This window comes from Diabrotica virgifera, chromosome 6 (genome assembly GCF_917563875.1).
Source record: "Diabrotica virgifera virgifera chromosome 6, PGI_DIABVI_V3a".
Lineage (NCBI taxonomy): Eukaryota > Metazoa > Arthropoda > Insecta > Coleoptera > Chrysomelidae > Diabrotica > Diabrotica virgifera.
Genome location: NC_065448.1, coordinates 11,082,930 through 11,097,329, shown reverse-complemented (window position 1 = coordinate 11,097,329; position 14,400 = coordinate 11,082,930). Strand labels below are relative to the sequence as shown.

Genomic DNA, 14,400 nt, shown 5'->3' with positions numbered 1-14,400 from the left:
TTTTTAGAATTCCCTCTCTTTGTTTTCACTGCAGCATCCATCGGGCTTGCAAATTTTAGAAGCCTTGGAGGTGTTACCAGGGAAATGGACCAATAAGCTTTCAATTTAAAAATCTTTTAGTAATATTTTTAGAATTTTTCAATATTATTAATGTTGGGCCGGCGTAGCGAAGCGGTAGTGTGCTTGGCTAGCATGCCGGTGGTCCGGAGTTCAAATCCTACCGCCGGCCGGCAAGAACAACTAGACATTTTTAAAATGTTTATAGGTCCCAGGTCGACTCAGCCTGAATAAAATGAGTACCTTGGGTAAAACCAGGGGTAATGATAGGCGGTTGAAGCGTAGCACTGGCCCTGTTACCTTCATTGTATACCGTAGGCCCTAGATATAACAGACTACCCTGCTATACTCCCAAAGCCACAGTGGTATAAAAAGGGAGACTATTATATTATTATTAATGTTGCTATTAGGATTGAAAACATTACCTTTCAATTGCCAGATGACGCTAGTAACCTAATCCATACACGTCAGTTGCAATGTGGGGATAAACTTTCATGGTTTGGTCACTTCGAGTAGAGCGCAGCAGGCCTACGCCTCTCCGATGATCACTCCAATAATAGTCGAAAATCGTCAATTCAGAGTGCTGAACTGCGCTTCCTGTTCTAAGTGAGAAATAAGATTGTTTTGCCTTCGCATTGCAACTGAATAAAAATAGTATACATTTTTATTTTACTTTATATTAGTATTACTCCTATAGAGTAACTAGGTCCATTTTCCGTTGAAACTTTATCAAGCTGCAGACGGGAGTTGTAAATTGCAACTTTTTAGAATTCCCTCCCTTTGTCTTCACTGCAGCATCCATCTGGCTTGCAAATTTTAGAAGCCTTGGAGGTATTATAAGGGAAATGGACCAATAAGTTTTCAATTTAAAAATCTTTTAGTAATATTTTTAATATTTTTCAATATTATTAATGTTGCTATTAAGATTGAAAACTTTACCTTTCTAATAAAATGTTTTTATATTTTTTATCTCACATCATCCAAAGACGAGTTCTGATGTCCACCGCAAAATTTATTTCTTTTTAGAGATGTCTGTAAAACAATTTGCCACCGTTTTATCTTATTTTTTAATACATATTTTGCCTTGAAATTGTTTTAATATTTTTGAATTATTGTATATAATATGTTAATTGAATTTAAAAATAAAATAATTCTACCATAGTTTAAAAAAAATCACAAAGTTATGTTTGAAATGTTGATTTCAAACCATACCCCCTTTAGATACAGGATTAAACCGCAAAAAGTCAATTTTTTTTATTAGGGAAACTCTGGAGATATTTGAACAAAATCGTGGTTTTTATTTACCCTTGTTTGTGAATCGCGGTAGCTGGAGTGTTAGATCTTTTGTCTCTATTTATTACTTTTAAGTTTTTTTCGTCGTTTTTGATTATCCTTTTATACATAATTTCCGGTTTATAACGTAATGAATCTCACTGAAAAGAAACGAAAACAAAAAGACATTGCAAGATAAAAATTCGTTTAATCGTATACTTTCATTACATTAAATATAAATAGAAAATAGAAATTAATCGTTACTTTAATTACATTAATTACAGGATGAAACCGCTGAAGAGTCAGATTAATTTTGTTGAAAGAACTTTGCAGATGCTTTAACAAAAACAAAGAAAAACAAATACTTAGATATCTTAAAATAACTAATAATACACACACCGGCAAAATTAAAGGAACACCTTAAAAATGGGACATGTTTGATGTCTCGAATCTCGTAAACCAATTGTCCGATTTGAGTGATTCTTTTGGTATGTTGTAGCCTGATTATTCAGGCTACAACATACCAAAAAAATAGCCTGTGGCCTGATTATATCAGTGTAATAATATTGTTGTTAGATATGTGGACGTTATTTTATATCGGGTGTAACAATCATACTGTGTTTTTTCGTTAAAGTTCGGAACACCCTGTGGAATATTCTAGCCTATATAAAATATTAAAACTAAAACTGTATTGTAGCCTTAAGCTTTCTTAACATTTTCTTTTTTGATTCATTTGCTTATGTTGAATAATAAAAAAGTTAGGTGCTTTAACAACTAGCCATGTTCTTCATCAATACAGGGTGATTCTAAATAAGTGCAATAAACTTTAAGGGGTAATTCTTCATAAAAAGGTAATGACAGTTTACTTTATAAACATATGTCCGCAAATGCTTCGTTTCTGAGATACGGGACGTTGAATTTTTTCTTGCAAACTGACGATTTATTTCTTGCTTTAAAACCGGTTGAGATATGCAAATGAAATTTGGTAAGTTTTAAGAGGCAGTTATTACGCATTTTTTGACATACAATTAATAATTGTATGTTCACCATTGGCGTGAATACGGAATATATCTAAAATATTTATACCCATATGCACGCCAATGATAAATATAAAATTCCTAATTGTATGCCAAAAAATTAGCAATAGCTACCTCTTAAATCCTACCAAATTTCATTTGCATATCTCAACCGGTTTTAGAGCAATAAATAAATCGTCAGTTTGCAAGAAAAATTCAACATCCCGTGTCCCGAAAACGAAGCATTGGCGGACATATGTTTAAAAAGTAAGCTGACATTATTTTTCATGCAGAATTACCCCTTAAAGTTTGTCGCATTTATTTAGAAACACCCTGTATTGATGAAGAACATGGCTAGGTGTTAAAGCACCTAATTTATTTATTATCCAACATAAGCAAATGAATAAAAAAAGAAGATGTTAAGAAAGCTTAAGAGGAAACAGTAGCGATCAACAGGTAGCAAAAACGAGTTCCAAGATTGCGGCTGTAATTTTGAATATTTTTTCGAGATATTTGGCACACGTATTCGTAATATAATAAAGAATGGTGGTACAGAGCCCAATTTGAAAAATATATTAATATGTGGAAATTATTCTGTAATTAAATGCAATATTAAAAAAACGAGCCTGTACCGCCATTAAGAAGAACAAAAAAATACACTTTCTTCAAATAAACTTTTTTACCCGATGCCTAAATTTTGTGTCATTTTGGAACTACTAAAATTTTTTATTTCATTAGTAGTTCCAAAATGACACAAAATCTAGGCATCGGATAAAAAAGTTTATTTGAAGAAAGTGTATTTTTTTGTTCTTCTTAATGGCGGTACAGGCTCGTTTTTTTAATATTATATTTAATTACAGAGTAATTTCCACATATTAATATATTTTTTAAATTGGGCTCTGTACCGCCATTCTTTATTATATGACGAATACGTGTGCCAAATATCTCGAAAAAATATTCAAAATTACAGCCGCAATCTTGGAACGCGTTTTCGCTACCTGTTGATCGCTACTGTTTCACCTTAAGGCTACAATACAGTTTTAATTTCAATATTTTATCTAAGTTAGAATATTCCACAGGGTGTTCCAAACTTTAAGGAAAAAACACAGTATGATTGTAACACCAGGTATAAAATGACATTTACTTGTCCAGCAACAATATTATTACGCCGATATTCTTAAACCATAAGGCTACAACATACTAAGAAAATCACTCAAATCGGACAACTGGTTTAGAAGATTCGAGACATCAAACATACCTTTATGTTTAAGGTGTTCCTTTAATTTTGCCGGTGTGTATTTAATATCTTAAATAAAATATTTTGACGTAAAGACAGATAAATTCGAAGAAAAATATCTTAAAAAGAAAGACAGTTAATATTTCATTCTGTTTCAAAGATAACATTCTTCTGTTTCAAAGATAGCAGTCATCTGTTTATGTACGTTTCACCCTCTTGGGTTCTTCAGAAGGGCTTCTGGTCTGCTCTGTTCTTCTTCAAGCAGACCGCAGGCCGTTCTGAAAATCCCGAGAGTGGATGATGGTTGTCTCTGAAGCAGAATGTAAGATTAACTTTTGGATTTTTACCTAGATAAATTAACGGGTTTGTGGAATGACTATTTTAGATACTCACTACTTAGACCAGGGCTGACCTGTGAAATAACGTATATTTTGGATGTGAGAGGTGGCATTCGGATTTTTGCAGATAAAGTTAGGTGACAACTTCAATAATAATAATTGGCTTATGCTCCTTTTCAAATATGCCCGGAACATTAATAAAAAAATTAAAATATTCAAAGATTTCGAAAATCATCGATTTTTTTCTACTTTCTTTGCTTATAACTTTAAAACGATTCGTTTTGGAACAAAGTCGTAGGGAAAGAAAATAAAGATAATTAAATTTTGTATGATATACGTCTGCTTAGAAATGTCTTAAAGTATTACCCTTTCTGCAATATAGCAATAAATACAAAATAAAGGCGCAAAATAAGCCTGTTGTTATTTATTTAAAGTTTATTAAACACTTCGGTGGCACTTAGAACCTTAGTGATTCGCTTAAAAAATTCTCATAGCATACTTAAGTTGTCTACCAAATTTCATTAAAATCGACCTAATACATTTTGCATAATAAATTTGCAATCTAAATTTTTTTAAAAAAGTTCAAATTTTTTAAAAACTTTGTGAACAAAAAGTAGACCATTTAGAAGTTGGCTAATTTTTTTACATAGGTATAAAGAGACGATCTATAATGTCTTAAAAGAGACGCTCAGCAATGTCTTAAAATTATAAACAGTTTTTTGGCTTATAAACAAATAGCTTTGTTTAACAATAAAAAAATAATTTTTATCAATGCAAATAATCAAAACCGGTATAATTTGACTTAAACTTTCAAATGCTGTAAACAGAATTGCTATTTTATTTTTTAATCAAAAGTTATTCGGGATCAAAAATTGCAATTTTTCGATTTTTTGAAAGTTCAACCGCGTTTATCTTAAAAACCATGCATCCTACGAAAAATCTTATAAGAACGTTTTTTGAATTACTTAGAATTACTCAAGAACTACAAAAAATGTTTTGTTTCACGAAAAATCGCTGTTATGTAATCGCTCAAGTTCTTTGTTTATAACAATCTTATCGACATCTGGATCAACTGTTACCCAAAAAATTCGTGTTCTATGGAACAAAATACATAATAAAGGCTTGGGTAAGTCTATCTAAATAAAGCAGACCGTTGCACCCCCCCCCCCCCTGGCGACAAAACTAATTTGTTTATATGCCAAAAAATTGTTTATAACTTTGAAACATTGGTGAAGCTGCTGAAATAATTCGATTTTAATTCTCTAAGGTGTATTAGATAGATAGAGCACCTATTTATATGTTAAAAAATTAGCAAAATTAACATTTTAAATGGTCTACTTTTTGTTCAGAAAGTTTTTAAAAAATTTAAACTTTTTTAAAAAATTTAGATTGCAAAATTATTATGAAAAATCTATTAGGTCGATTTCAGTGAAATTTGGTGGACGGTTTAAGTATATTATAAGAATTTTTTAAGCGAATTACGAAGGTTTTAAGTGCAGCCAAAGTGGTTGAAAAACATTGAACAAAAACAGGTTTATTTTGCCCCATTATTTTGTATTTATTGCTATTTTGCAGATATGGTAATAATTTAAGACATTTTTAACCAGTCGTATATCATTCAAAATTTAATTATTTTTATTTTATCTCTGGTCGACTTTGTTCCAAAATAAATCGTTTTAAATTTATAAACAAACAAATTAGAAAACATTCGAAGTTTTTCGAAATTTTTAAAAAATTTAATTTTTTTTATTAATGTTCCGGTCATATTTGAGAAGGAGCATAAGTCAATTATAATTACTGAAGTTGTCACCTAACTTTATCTGCAAAAATCCGAATGTCACCTGTTACATCTACCGCAAAACAGATCCGCCCTTGTCTAACACCCAGGATCTAAACCAGAATTTTGGTCCCAATGTTAGAAGATTTCTAGATCTTGGGTGCTTTAGACTTCTCGTTGTTTGACAATTTCTTAGATTATTTAATAAAGAAACTGTAATTAAAACTGTGGCACGGATAGCTCAGGCGGTAGGATGTCGGACTTCCACGCAGGTAGGACGGGGTAGTATTCCCCAGGTCGACTCAGCCTGAATAAAATGAGTACCTTGGGTAAAAGCAGTGGTAATAATAGGCGGTTGAAGCTTAGCACTGCCTCTCATACCTTCCTTGTATACCGTAGGCCCTAGAGATAGCAGACTACCCTGCTATAATCCCAAAGCCGCGTTAGCGGTATAAAACGGGGAATATTAATAATTAAAACTGTAATTTTTCTGAAATTATATAAGATGTAACGACTACATGGGGCTAGGCGAAAATGAAATCCAAACACCCGTTAGGAGGTGGCATAATGGATTCTTTTTCTTTTTAATTTTCAACATCTGTAAGTGATGAGTTTTGAAATTCACGCAAACTATGCATTAGTCAGTTGCGTGTAATGTATTTTAAATTTACAAATTAACAAAAGCATGCTCTGAAAGGGAAAATACCTAATGTATGGTTGTTCCTTAATGGAAAATATGGGAAGTATTATGTGAATATACCAAACTATTTTTTATACGTAATTTATAAGCATATATTTTTTATTTTTTATTGTAGGTATTTCTTGGGACAACTTCTTTTACAAGTAGGTATTATGTTTATATACTATACAGGGTGATTAATTAAGAATGTCAAATCTCTGAGTTGTAGATTCTAGATCTCAAAGTATTAAGATTTAACCCAAATGACTTAAATAAAATGTGGCTCCTTACTGAATTACAGGGCGTTTTATTGAAAATTTTAAAAACTATTTGTACCTAGTACCTACTTTAAAATTAATATGACATATTCCTGTCATACACGGCAGAAAGAGTAGATACTGTACACCCTACTAAATTATGTTAAATAAGCGTTTCTGGCTAGGTACTACTAGAGGCATAGGATAGGGGAAACTGAATGGTTGACCATTCCAACACTCTACGCCACTAGCGGAATTGCTATTTTGGTATAATTTTTATATTCTTCAATACTTTCGCATTACAAAAAATATTTGACACTCTTAATGAATCACCCTGTATGTCAGGGTGATTCATTAAGAATGTCCAATCTCTGAGTTGTAGATTCTACACCTCAAAATATTAAGATTTAACCCAAATCATTTAAATAAAATGTGTCACCTTATTGAGTTACAGGGTGTTTTATTTAAAAATTTAATAACTATTTGTACACAGAACTTTAAAACTACTTGACATAACCGTATCATACTTTGCAGAAGGTGTAGGTACTATACACCTTACTAAATTATGTTAAATAAGCGCTTCTGGTTAATTCCAGAGACGTACGACAGGAGAAAGTGAATAGTTGACCCTTCCTAAATTCTACACCACTGAAGGAACCAACCAACGCCAACTTTAAAATCTTGAAGATGGAACCACCATTTTTTTTTATTACAGATTAGGATTTCTTAAGCAAAAATACGTAGGTACATACGATGGCGCTATAATCGAAAAAGAAAACGATTTATCCTACTACCCTAGAAGAAATACACTTCTAAATGAAAAAATGAAAAACAAAAATTTATCGAATGATACCAAATATAAACCCCCATTCTACTCCCTGGGCGGGGGGGGGGGTGGAGACAACTTAGAAATCTTTAATAAAATCCCCTATTTTTTATTGCAGATTCTTGTTCTACAAAACATTCTTAAATTCTCAGTAACATACAAATTAGTATGTAGACTTCGGATCTGTATATGTTTTTCTATGATTACAGCGCCATCTATCATGATTGTCTACAAGTTGTGTCAAAGTTGTCTCCAGTCCCACCCCTAGGGGTGGGAAGGCGAGGTTGTGTTTGGTGCCTTTTAATATATTTTTAAAAAATATTCAACAGGTGTTTTTCGATTTTTCATTTGGAAAAGTATATCTCTAGATATTAGACCGTTTAGCCATAATATGATACCATCTAGCCATCTATCAACAATGAAAACAAATGTTCATTAGGAAAGTTACTTATTTTGTTATAAGGAATCCAAATCTGCTATAAAAATGGGGATTCCTATTCTATATTTCAAAGTTGCGCCTCTCCCGCCTCCGAGGGGTGTAGGGGGGTCGTATTTGTTGTCATTCGATAGATTTTTGAAAACCATTGAACACGTGTTTTTCAGTTTTTCGATCTGACGTTCATTTCGCAAAATATTCCATCGTCCCGCTTCTTTTGGCACACACTGTGTATACAGGAATATATCCTTTTATCGTTCACTATATTACCTTCTACCAGCAAAAAACCACTATATATCAAATTACGTGTTAGACCATATCGCAGGATGATATATTCCACTTAAACTAAAAGCAGTAAATCGACTTGATCATACCTGCGGTGAATCCTTTATCCCTGAAATCCCTGATGCTCTCCGAGAGGATGTCGGAGATCGATTCGCATCGTCTGTTACTCAATCTGCATAAAAAGTATAACGGAAAGAAGAGCATTGTCCAGTTGGTGACGAACCATGTGGTGAAAAATGGGGCTTGATACGATGTGGTCTGTAAAAAATAAAAATAGCTGTTAATGGTGTATTAATATGAGTCAAAAGCATGTTGTGTAGCATAGAGGTAAACCTCATTGTATTTTTCTCTTCTAACGTATAATTTTTTTTCGGTGATAATATTCAGCTAATTTACACTCCGACCAAAATAGGTATAGACGTAAGCTGCACGAAAACCGGAGAAGGGATGCAGAATTCATTTTGGGCCTATTTACAGAGTTGCCACGGTTCTTATAAATATTGACTGATTTCTTTTGAAATGTTGTTTACATGAATCATCGTTTATAACGAGTTGCATGTAATTACTTAAAATTTGTAAATTTTAAGTGGATATTTAAACATTTTCGGTTAATTACTATAATTTCGGTAATTTTTTATACTATACGAATAATCTATATGTACAAGCAAAATCAAATCAAATCCTCACCGGTGTGGCCTGTGTTTGAGTCTGAGAATTATTTTCGCTATCAGAATCGTCACCTAAGTTAATAATACAGGATTCTATGGCAGCGTCAAATAATGGCTGTTTTGAAAGGGAATCATCTTCAATAATTTTCACTTTGTCAAAAGTTGTTTCCATTTTTTTACTAAAAATATTTCCAAAGAACTCATCCGACAATTTTTGAATAGAATAAAAAGTGAAATCCACATTTCGTGTTCCAACATAATTTTTAAGTGCTGCCTAGAAAAGCTCTATCGGGTTTAAATCTGGATCATACGGTGGTCGCCTTAACCCTCGTAAGGCGGTGCGGGGTGCAGCTGCACCCCAGGCCTCGTTTATTCCACCTATCTTTTTTGATAATTTTTTTTTATTTTTTTCATTTTTTTATTCGCATTAAGTTCAATTCTAAACGCATTCCACCCATTACAGCGTTTAAAAATCTTTGAGTTTACGTGCTTTTTTGAAAAAATGACTGTAAGGTGCAAATGATGAAAATTTTTTATCCTGAATTGGACGTTTCCGATGTTCCACCTGGAACTAACAGAGCTACGGTACAAGGTCGGTATTACTTATGTCAGAGAAAAAAGACCGAAAGTCCCGGCATAACTTTTTTGTGTATAAAAACTTTGTGTTGCTCATTTGAAATGTGAAAAATTTCATGTGTTTGTCTTGGAACGATAATAATTAATTTTAAAGAAGAAATGAGTACCCTGTAAACTTATGTTTCATAGTATAAAAACAAGTCCTAGTTATCTTTCAAGTCAATTTCCCCGACGTTTATTTATAAAAAATATGGACATACATAGGGTGCAAATGCACCCCGCACCGTTGTTTACGTAAGAATCTAAGCACCGCCTTACGAGGGTTAATACGCCGTGTCCGTTATTTCTAATAATGGAATCAATAGCAAAAACATATTCATAACATATCTGGTTTGAGCATGTTAACAGGAAAAGGAACCTTAAATTTCTAACTTTTAGTCAATCTATCATTTCACACTTTGTTGATGCATATGTGGGTGCTTTATCCTCTTGAGTATTATGATAAGGTACATTGTCCATTAATATGATACTGTGGGAGGTAAATTACTTGACAATTGTTCTTCTTACCACTTTTTGTAGTTGTCCAAATTCATATCATCATCGTAATCATCTGATTTGTTTTGGGACTTCCTGTACCGACAAAACCTGCTTTGTTTCCTGCACCCACAATGACTGAACGTTGGCTCTTGGAGACAGGTTTTTTAAACGTACTGTTTGTTCCATCAGTTCAATTATTACTTGACTATGAAAATAAATACGATTCATCAGTATACACAATAAATCTTTTTCGTTTCTAAATTGTTTAATCTGTCCCAGTCCCTAATCCCTAACCTCGTTTAAATGCATACTTTCTTTGTTAAATTCTTCATTGGCATTTTTAATCAAATTTTTCAACAAATCTCTTATGCATTTTATTTACAATGGGCACTTGATTTTTAGTTATATGAAAATTAATGATTTGCTGAAGTGACAGACCTTGTTCAACTGTTTGTAATTTTATTTTTGAAGATTTTGTCCATTTTTATTAGGAGTAATAAACACTGATATACTTCCTGCTGCATTTGGTGGCCTTCCTTTGCAATATTTTGATACTACACACAGAAACTCTTGATATGCTAGCCACACACTTTTGAACTTTTTTAAGGTCAATAATAGGTTTATCAGCAGCTGCTTCTCATTGAGCGAACTTTAACAAATAGTATATTAATTTACGAGCCTGAGCATTCAAAATTTTTTGCATTGCTTTACTGTGGATGAATTTTTAGTTAGATTAAATTAACAATTGAAAATTCAAAATCACTATTATTAAATATTATTAAAAATTGAGATTTTACACAACACTTGTCAACGTCGCGAATCGGCACTATAGTAAAACTATCCACATAAACAGCTAAGCGGTTATCGATCAATTTAGCTCTCTCTCCCGTAATTTGAAATTTGCTAACGCGCAAATACGCGAGTATGTTTACGTCTATTCCTATTTTGGTTGATCTGTATTAGGTCAGATTACTATGGCGTCTATATTAGCTATGAATATACTCGTAAATGTACAGTATAAAAGATTATGATAAAGTTCCGTCAGTGGCTATGTTAAGAAATATTAAGAAACTGTATAAAGAAAATAAAGACCGTAAATATCACTCGTATTGCTCTATCTTTATATATCTACGCCCAAACTCAAATATCATCAAGTTTACTGCTTTTAAAAATCACCCTTGAGAAGTGAAAATATATTTCAGCGACTTGTTCGCTTATTTCATTTTTATAAGAAATTTTCTGGAGCTTTTTCATCCCGCTTTTCCCAATTTTTCATTTGTAATCGCGCTCTGATGCAATTGGGCCGGGAAGCGTTGAATTTCCACAATGTGACTTTATCAATGTCTATCTGCGTTGTGTGGTAGGCGCTATTTTCCACGATTGTTTTTACCGATCCTATTCTTGGAATTGGCAATGTTGAGACAAGTATTTATTTCACAATTTGTTTTTTTATAAATTTAATTTACTAGGTGACTATTACTGTTGTCGCCCATTCAAAAAAATTTGAAAACTTTTAATTATCCATGTCTATCTGACCGTCATAATATACACCACACAACTAACATAATTATACTCCAGAGGCAGAGGCAGGAGAAAAGACAAAGAAATTAATAACACCGTAAAGAATTAAAAATTGACTTACTTCGGCCACATTATGCGTAATAATAAATACTGACTTCTACAGTTAATTCTACACGGCAAGATTGAGGGCAAGGGTGCCCCTGGATGTAGACGTATATCCTGGCTGGCCAATCTTAGGGAAGTGGCAGTGGTGTCATGGTGTGGGAACGCGTGGGAACGCCGTTCCCACACTGGTTAAGAAAAGAAAAAAAAATAATAGAGAATTTAGGTTTTGTAAACAAAAATTAGCAATGCGTTCCGGCACTGCGTTCCCGCACTGCTAATTTTGCCATGACACCACTGGGAAGTGGACTGGTCTAACGTAAACTATTCTATTTTGAGCTGCTGTGAATAGAATAAGATGGGTCAATGTATTCGCCAACATCTCTAGTAGATAGGCACATGTAGAAGAAGTCTGTCCGTCTGTAAACACAACTCCTCCGCTATTGCGCTAGGTAGAAGGACAAATGAGGTGTCGAATGAAAGTTTATAACCCAAGGATGGCATCAAAGGTGAGACATTTGACATCGCACTTCCGGTTTTAGAGTGGCAACCGGAAGTACTGTTTTAAAGTCACGGAAATAGTACAAGCGACAAGAGTCGGTCTAGACGGTCTAGTTAGCTGAGGCGCAGTCGATCGACAAGTTTAGTGGATTTGCGACTTTCGATCGCTGGTTCGAGCCTCAGCTAGGTCATGAAATTAATAAAAGGCCAACGCTGTAGTCACCGTAGTATAAAACTCAATAGAGTCTACGACTTGGTCTGGAATAAACTGGCGTCTGATCGACCTATGGAGGAGCGGTACGGCAAAGGATAAGGGCTTGCGGCTTGGTGATACTCTTCCATAGATCGCTACCGAAGGGCGATGACGCCTAAGAACGGTGTATATATAAATAGTACAAGCGATATATTATTCGACGCACCTTAGCAAGACCAGAACGGGACATTTTTATTGGGTTTAAGAGAAGACAATAGTTGTTGATTTCAATGTATTGAAAGTCGGTAGAAATTAAAAATAAAGAAGAGCAAAAATATGAAATTAAAATACTCACATATATCGTCTGAACTAGTGTCATATTAATCCCACTGGTGTCATGTGGGATCAGAACAGGATCGGCATCTACATCGGTGTCTTTCGGTCTTCTTAAATACAAATACTTTATGCAATGAGTGGCTCCCACCCACGATGCAGTCACGCATACGGTCACCCATATTCCAAAATAAATCTGAAACAAAAGAAACAAAATATTAGAAATATCCTTCTTGTTCTTTAAGTGTCGTCATGTAACGAAAATAGGTCGGTTGGTTGGGATCAGGTGCCTTTTGGTCCATATTAAATAAAACTGTTTCGGTTTAGATAACATTATATTTACAATTCACAATCGGTGACTAAACCATAACAGCTGTTTACAATCGTGACCTACCCAATTTATTACGATACGTTAGCGTCTAATAAGAAAATACGAATCCTCATGTCTTTGCACCTAGTCTGTATTTGTACACAACAACTTATATCAACAGCACGTTTAGTTCAATGTCGTGTTTACTTATTGTTTGTGATTATCTAAGGTTAATATACGAGTATGTAATTACAATGATAAAGTTATTCAGACTTTAGGTGTAAAATTGTAAGATGTGTAATTATTATATTAATATATTATAGTGGTAGTTATACTACATATAATAACATTCTACAGTCTCCCAATCGATGGTTGGATATTATCATCAGTATCTTTACTCTATCTACCGCTGTTGTAAAGAGTTCTATAGAACTCTCATTTTTCCTATACTCCTTCCTCCTCTTATCTTTCCCTGTATTACCAGTCTATATTTTCATATCGTTGTCCCCTCATTACGTGCCCCAGATATTGTAACTTTCTTATTTTTGTTGTATTTATTATTTCGTATTGTTTGCCCATTTCTCGCAATACTTTTGTGTTCGTTTTATTCCTTGTCCATGCTATTCTAAATATCCTCATGTAACACTACATTTCAAATGGCTGTAGCTTATTTATGTGTTCTTTCTTTAATGTCCAGTCTTCAATTCCATATTGCAGTATCATCTCAGAGCTCTTACTTTAAGTTCTAATCTGAGGTCGTTGTTGCAGAGAATTGTTTTCATTTTTACAAACGTATTGCTTGATATTTCTGTCCTGGCCCTTATTTCTGTTGTTTGATCATTATTTTCTGAAATTCAGGTTTCTAGATGTTTTTATTTATCAACTCTTTCCATCGGTACATTTCCCAAATGTTTTTTTTTCATTTGTTTTCTTAGTTATTATCATGTATTTGGTCTTTTTTGGAAGCACATTGACAAGAATGAAGAGGCTTCTCTGCTGTTGGGACTTAAACTTTGGGTTAAAAATACGACTGCTGATTTGCTATGTGCTATCCGTATTATACTACGGGATGGAAGCGTGGACACTGAAGAAAATTGACGTGAGGAAACTGCAGGCATTTGAGATGTGGATGTACCGAAGGGTACTGAAGATCTCAAGTGTACATAGAATAACCAACGTAGAGGTAATGAGACGTATGCATATGGAAGGAGAAGTAGATACTTCTAACAATTAAGAGAAGAAAACTGAGGGGACATGTGATGAGATAAATATCTAACACTCCATGTTATTATGCAAAGAAAAATCCAGGGAAAAAGATCCATAGGAAGGAGATGTAACTCATGCCTGAAGAACCTTAGGGAATGGTTTGGATATATTAACAACGAATTATTTAGAGCCGCAGTCTCAAAAGCACAAATCGCTCTGATGATTGCCAATCTACGAAGCGGAGACGGCACCTAGAGAAGAAGAATTTGGTCT

The 14,400-nt window shown here is 33.6% G+C and overlaps 1 protein-coding gene across 2 annotated transcripts in view; it reads right to left on the bottom strand.

The window, feature by feature from the left end:
* Nucleotides 1-14,400, bottom strand: part of LOC114331966 (putative thiamine transporter SLC35F3) — a 222,876-nt gene that overhangs the window by 136,606 nt on the left and 71,870 nt on the right. For both annotated transcript variants that reach the window (XM_050653295.1, XM_050653296.1), the window contains exons 3-4: nucleotides 12,634-12,807; nucleotides 8,270-8,438 (exon numbers count right to left, since the gene is read on the bottom strand). In XM_050653295.1, coding sequence (XP_050509252.1) covers nucleotides 8,270-8,438; nucleotides 12,634-12,807 — 343 coding nt within the window. The remainder of the gene's footprint in view (nucleotides 1-8,269; nucleotides 8,439-12,633; nucleotides 12,808-14,400) is intronic.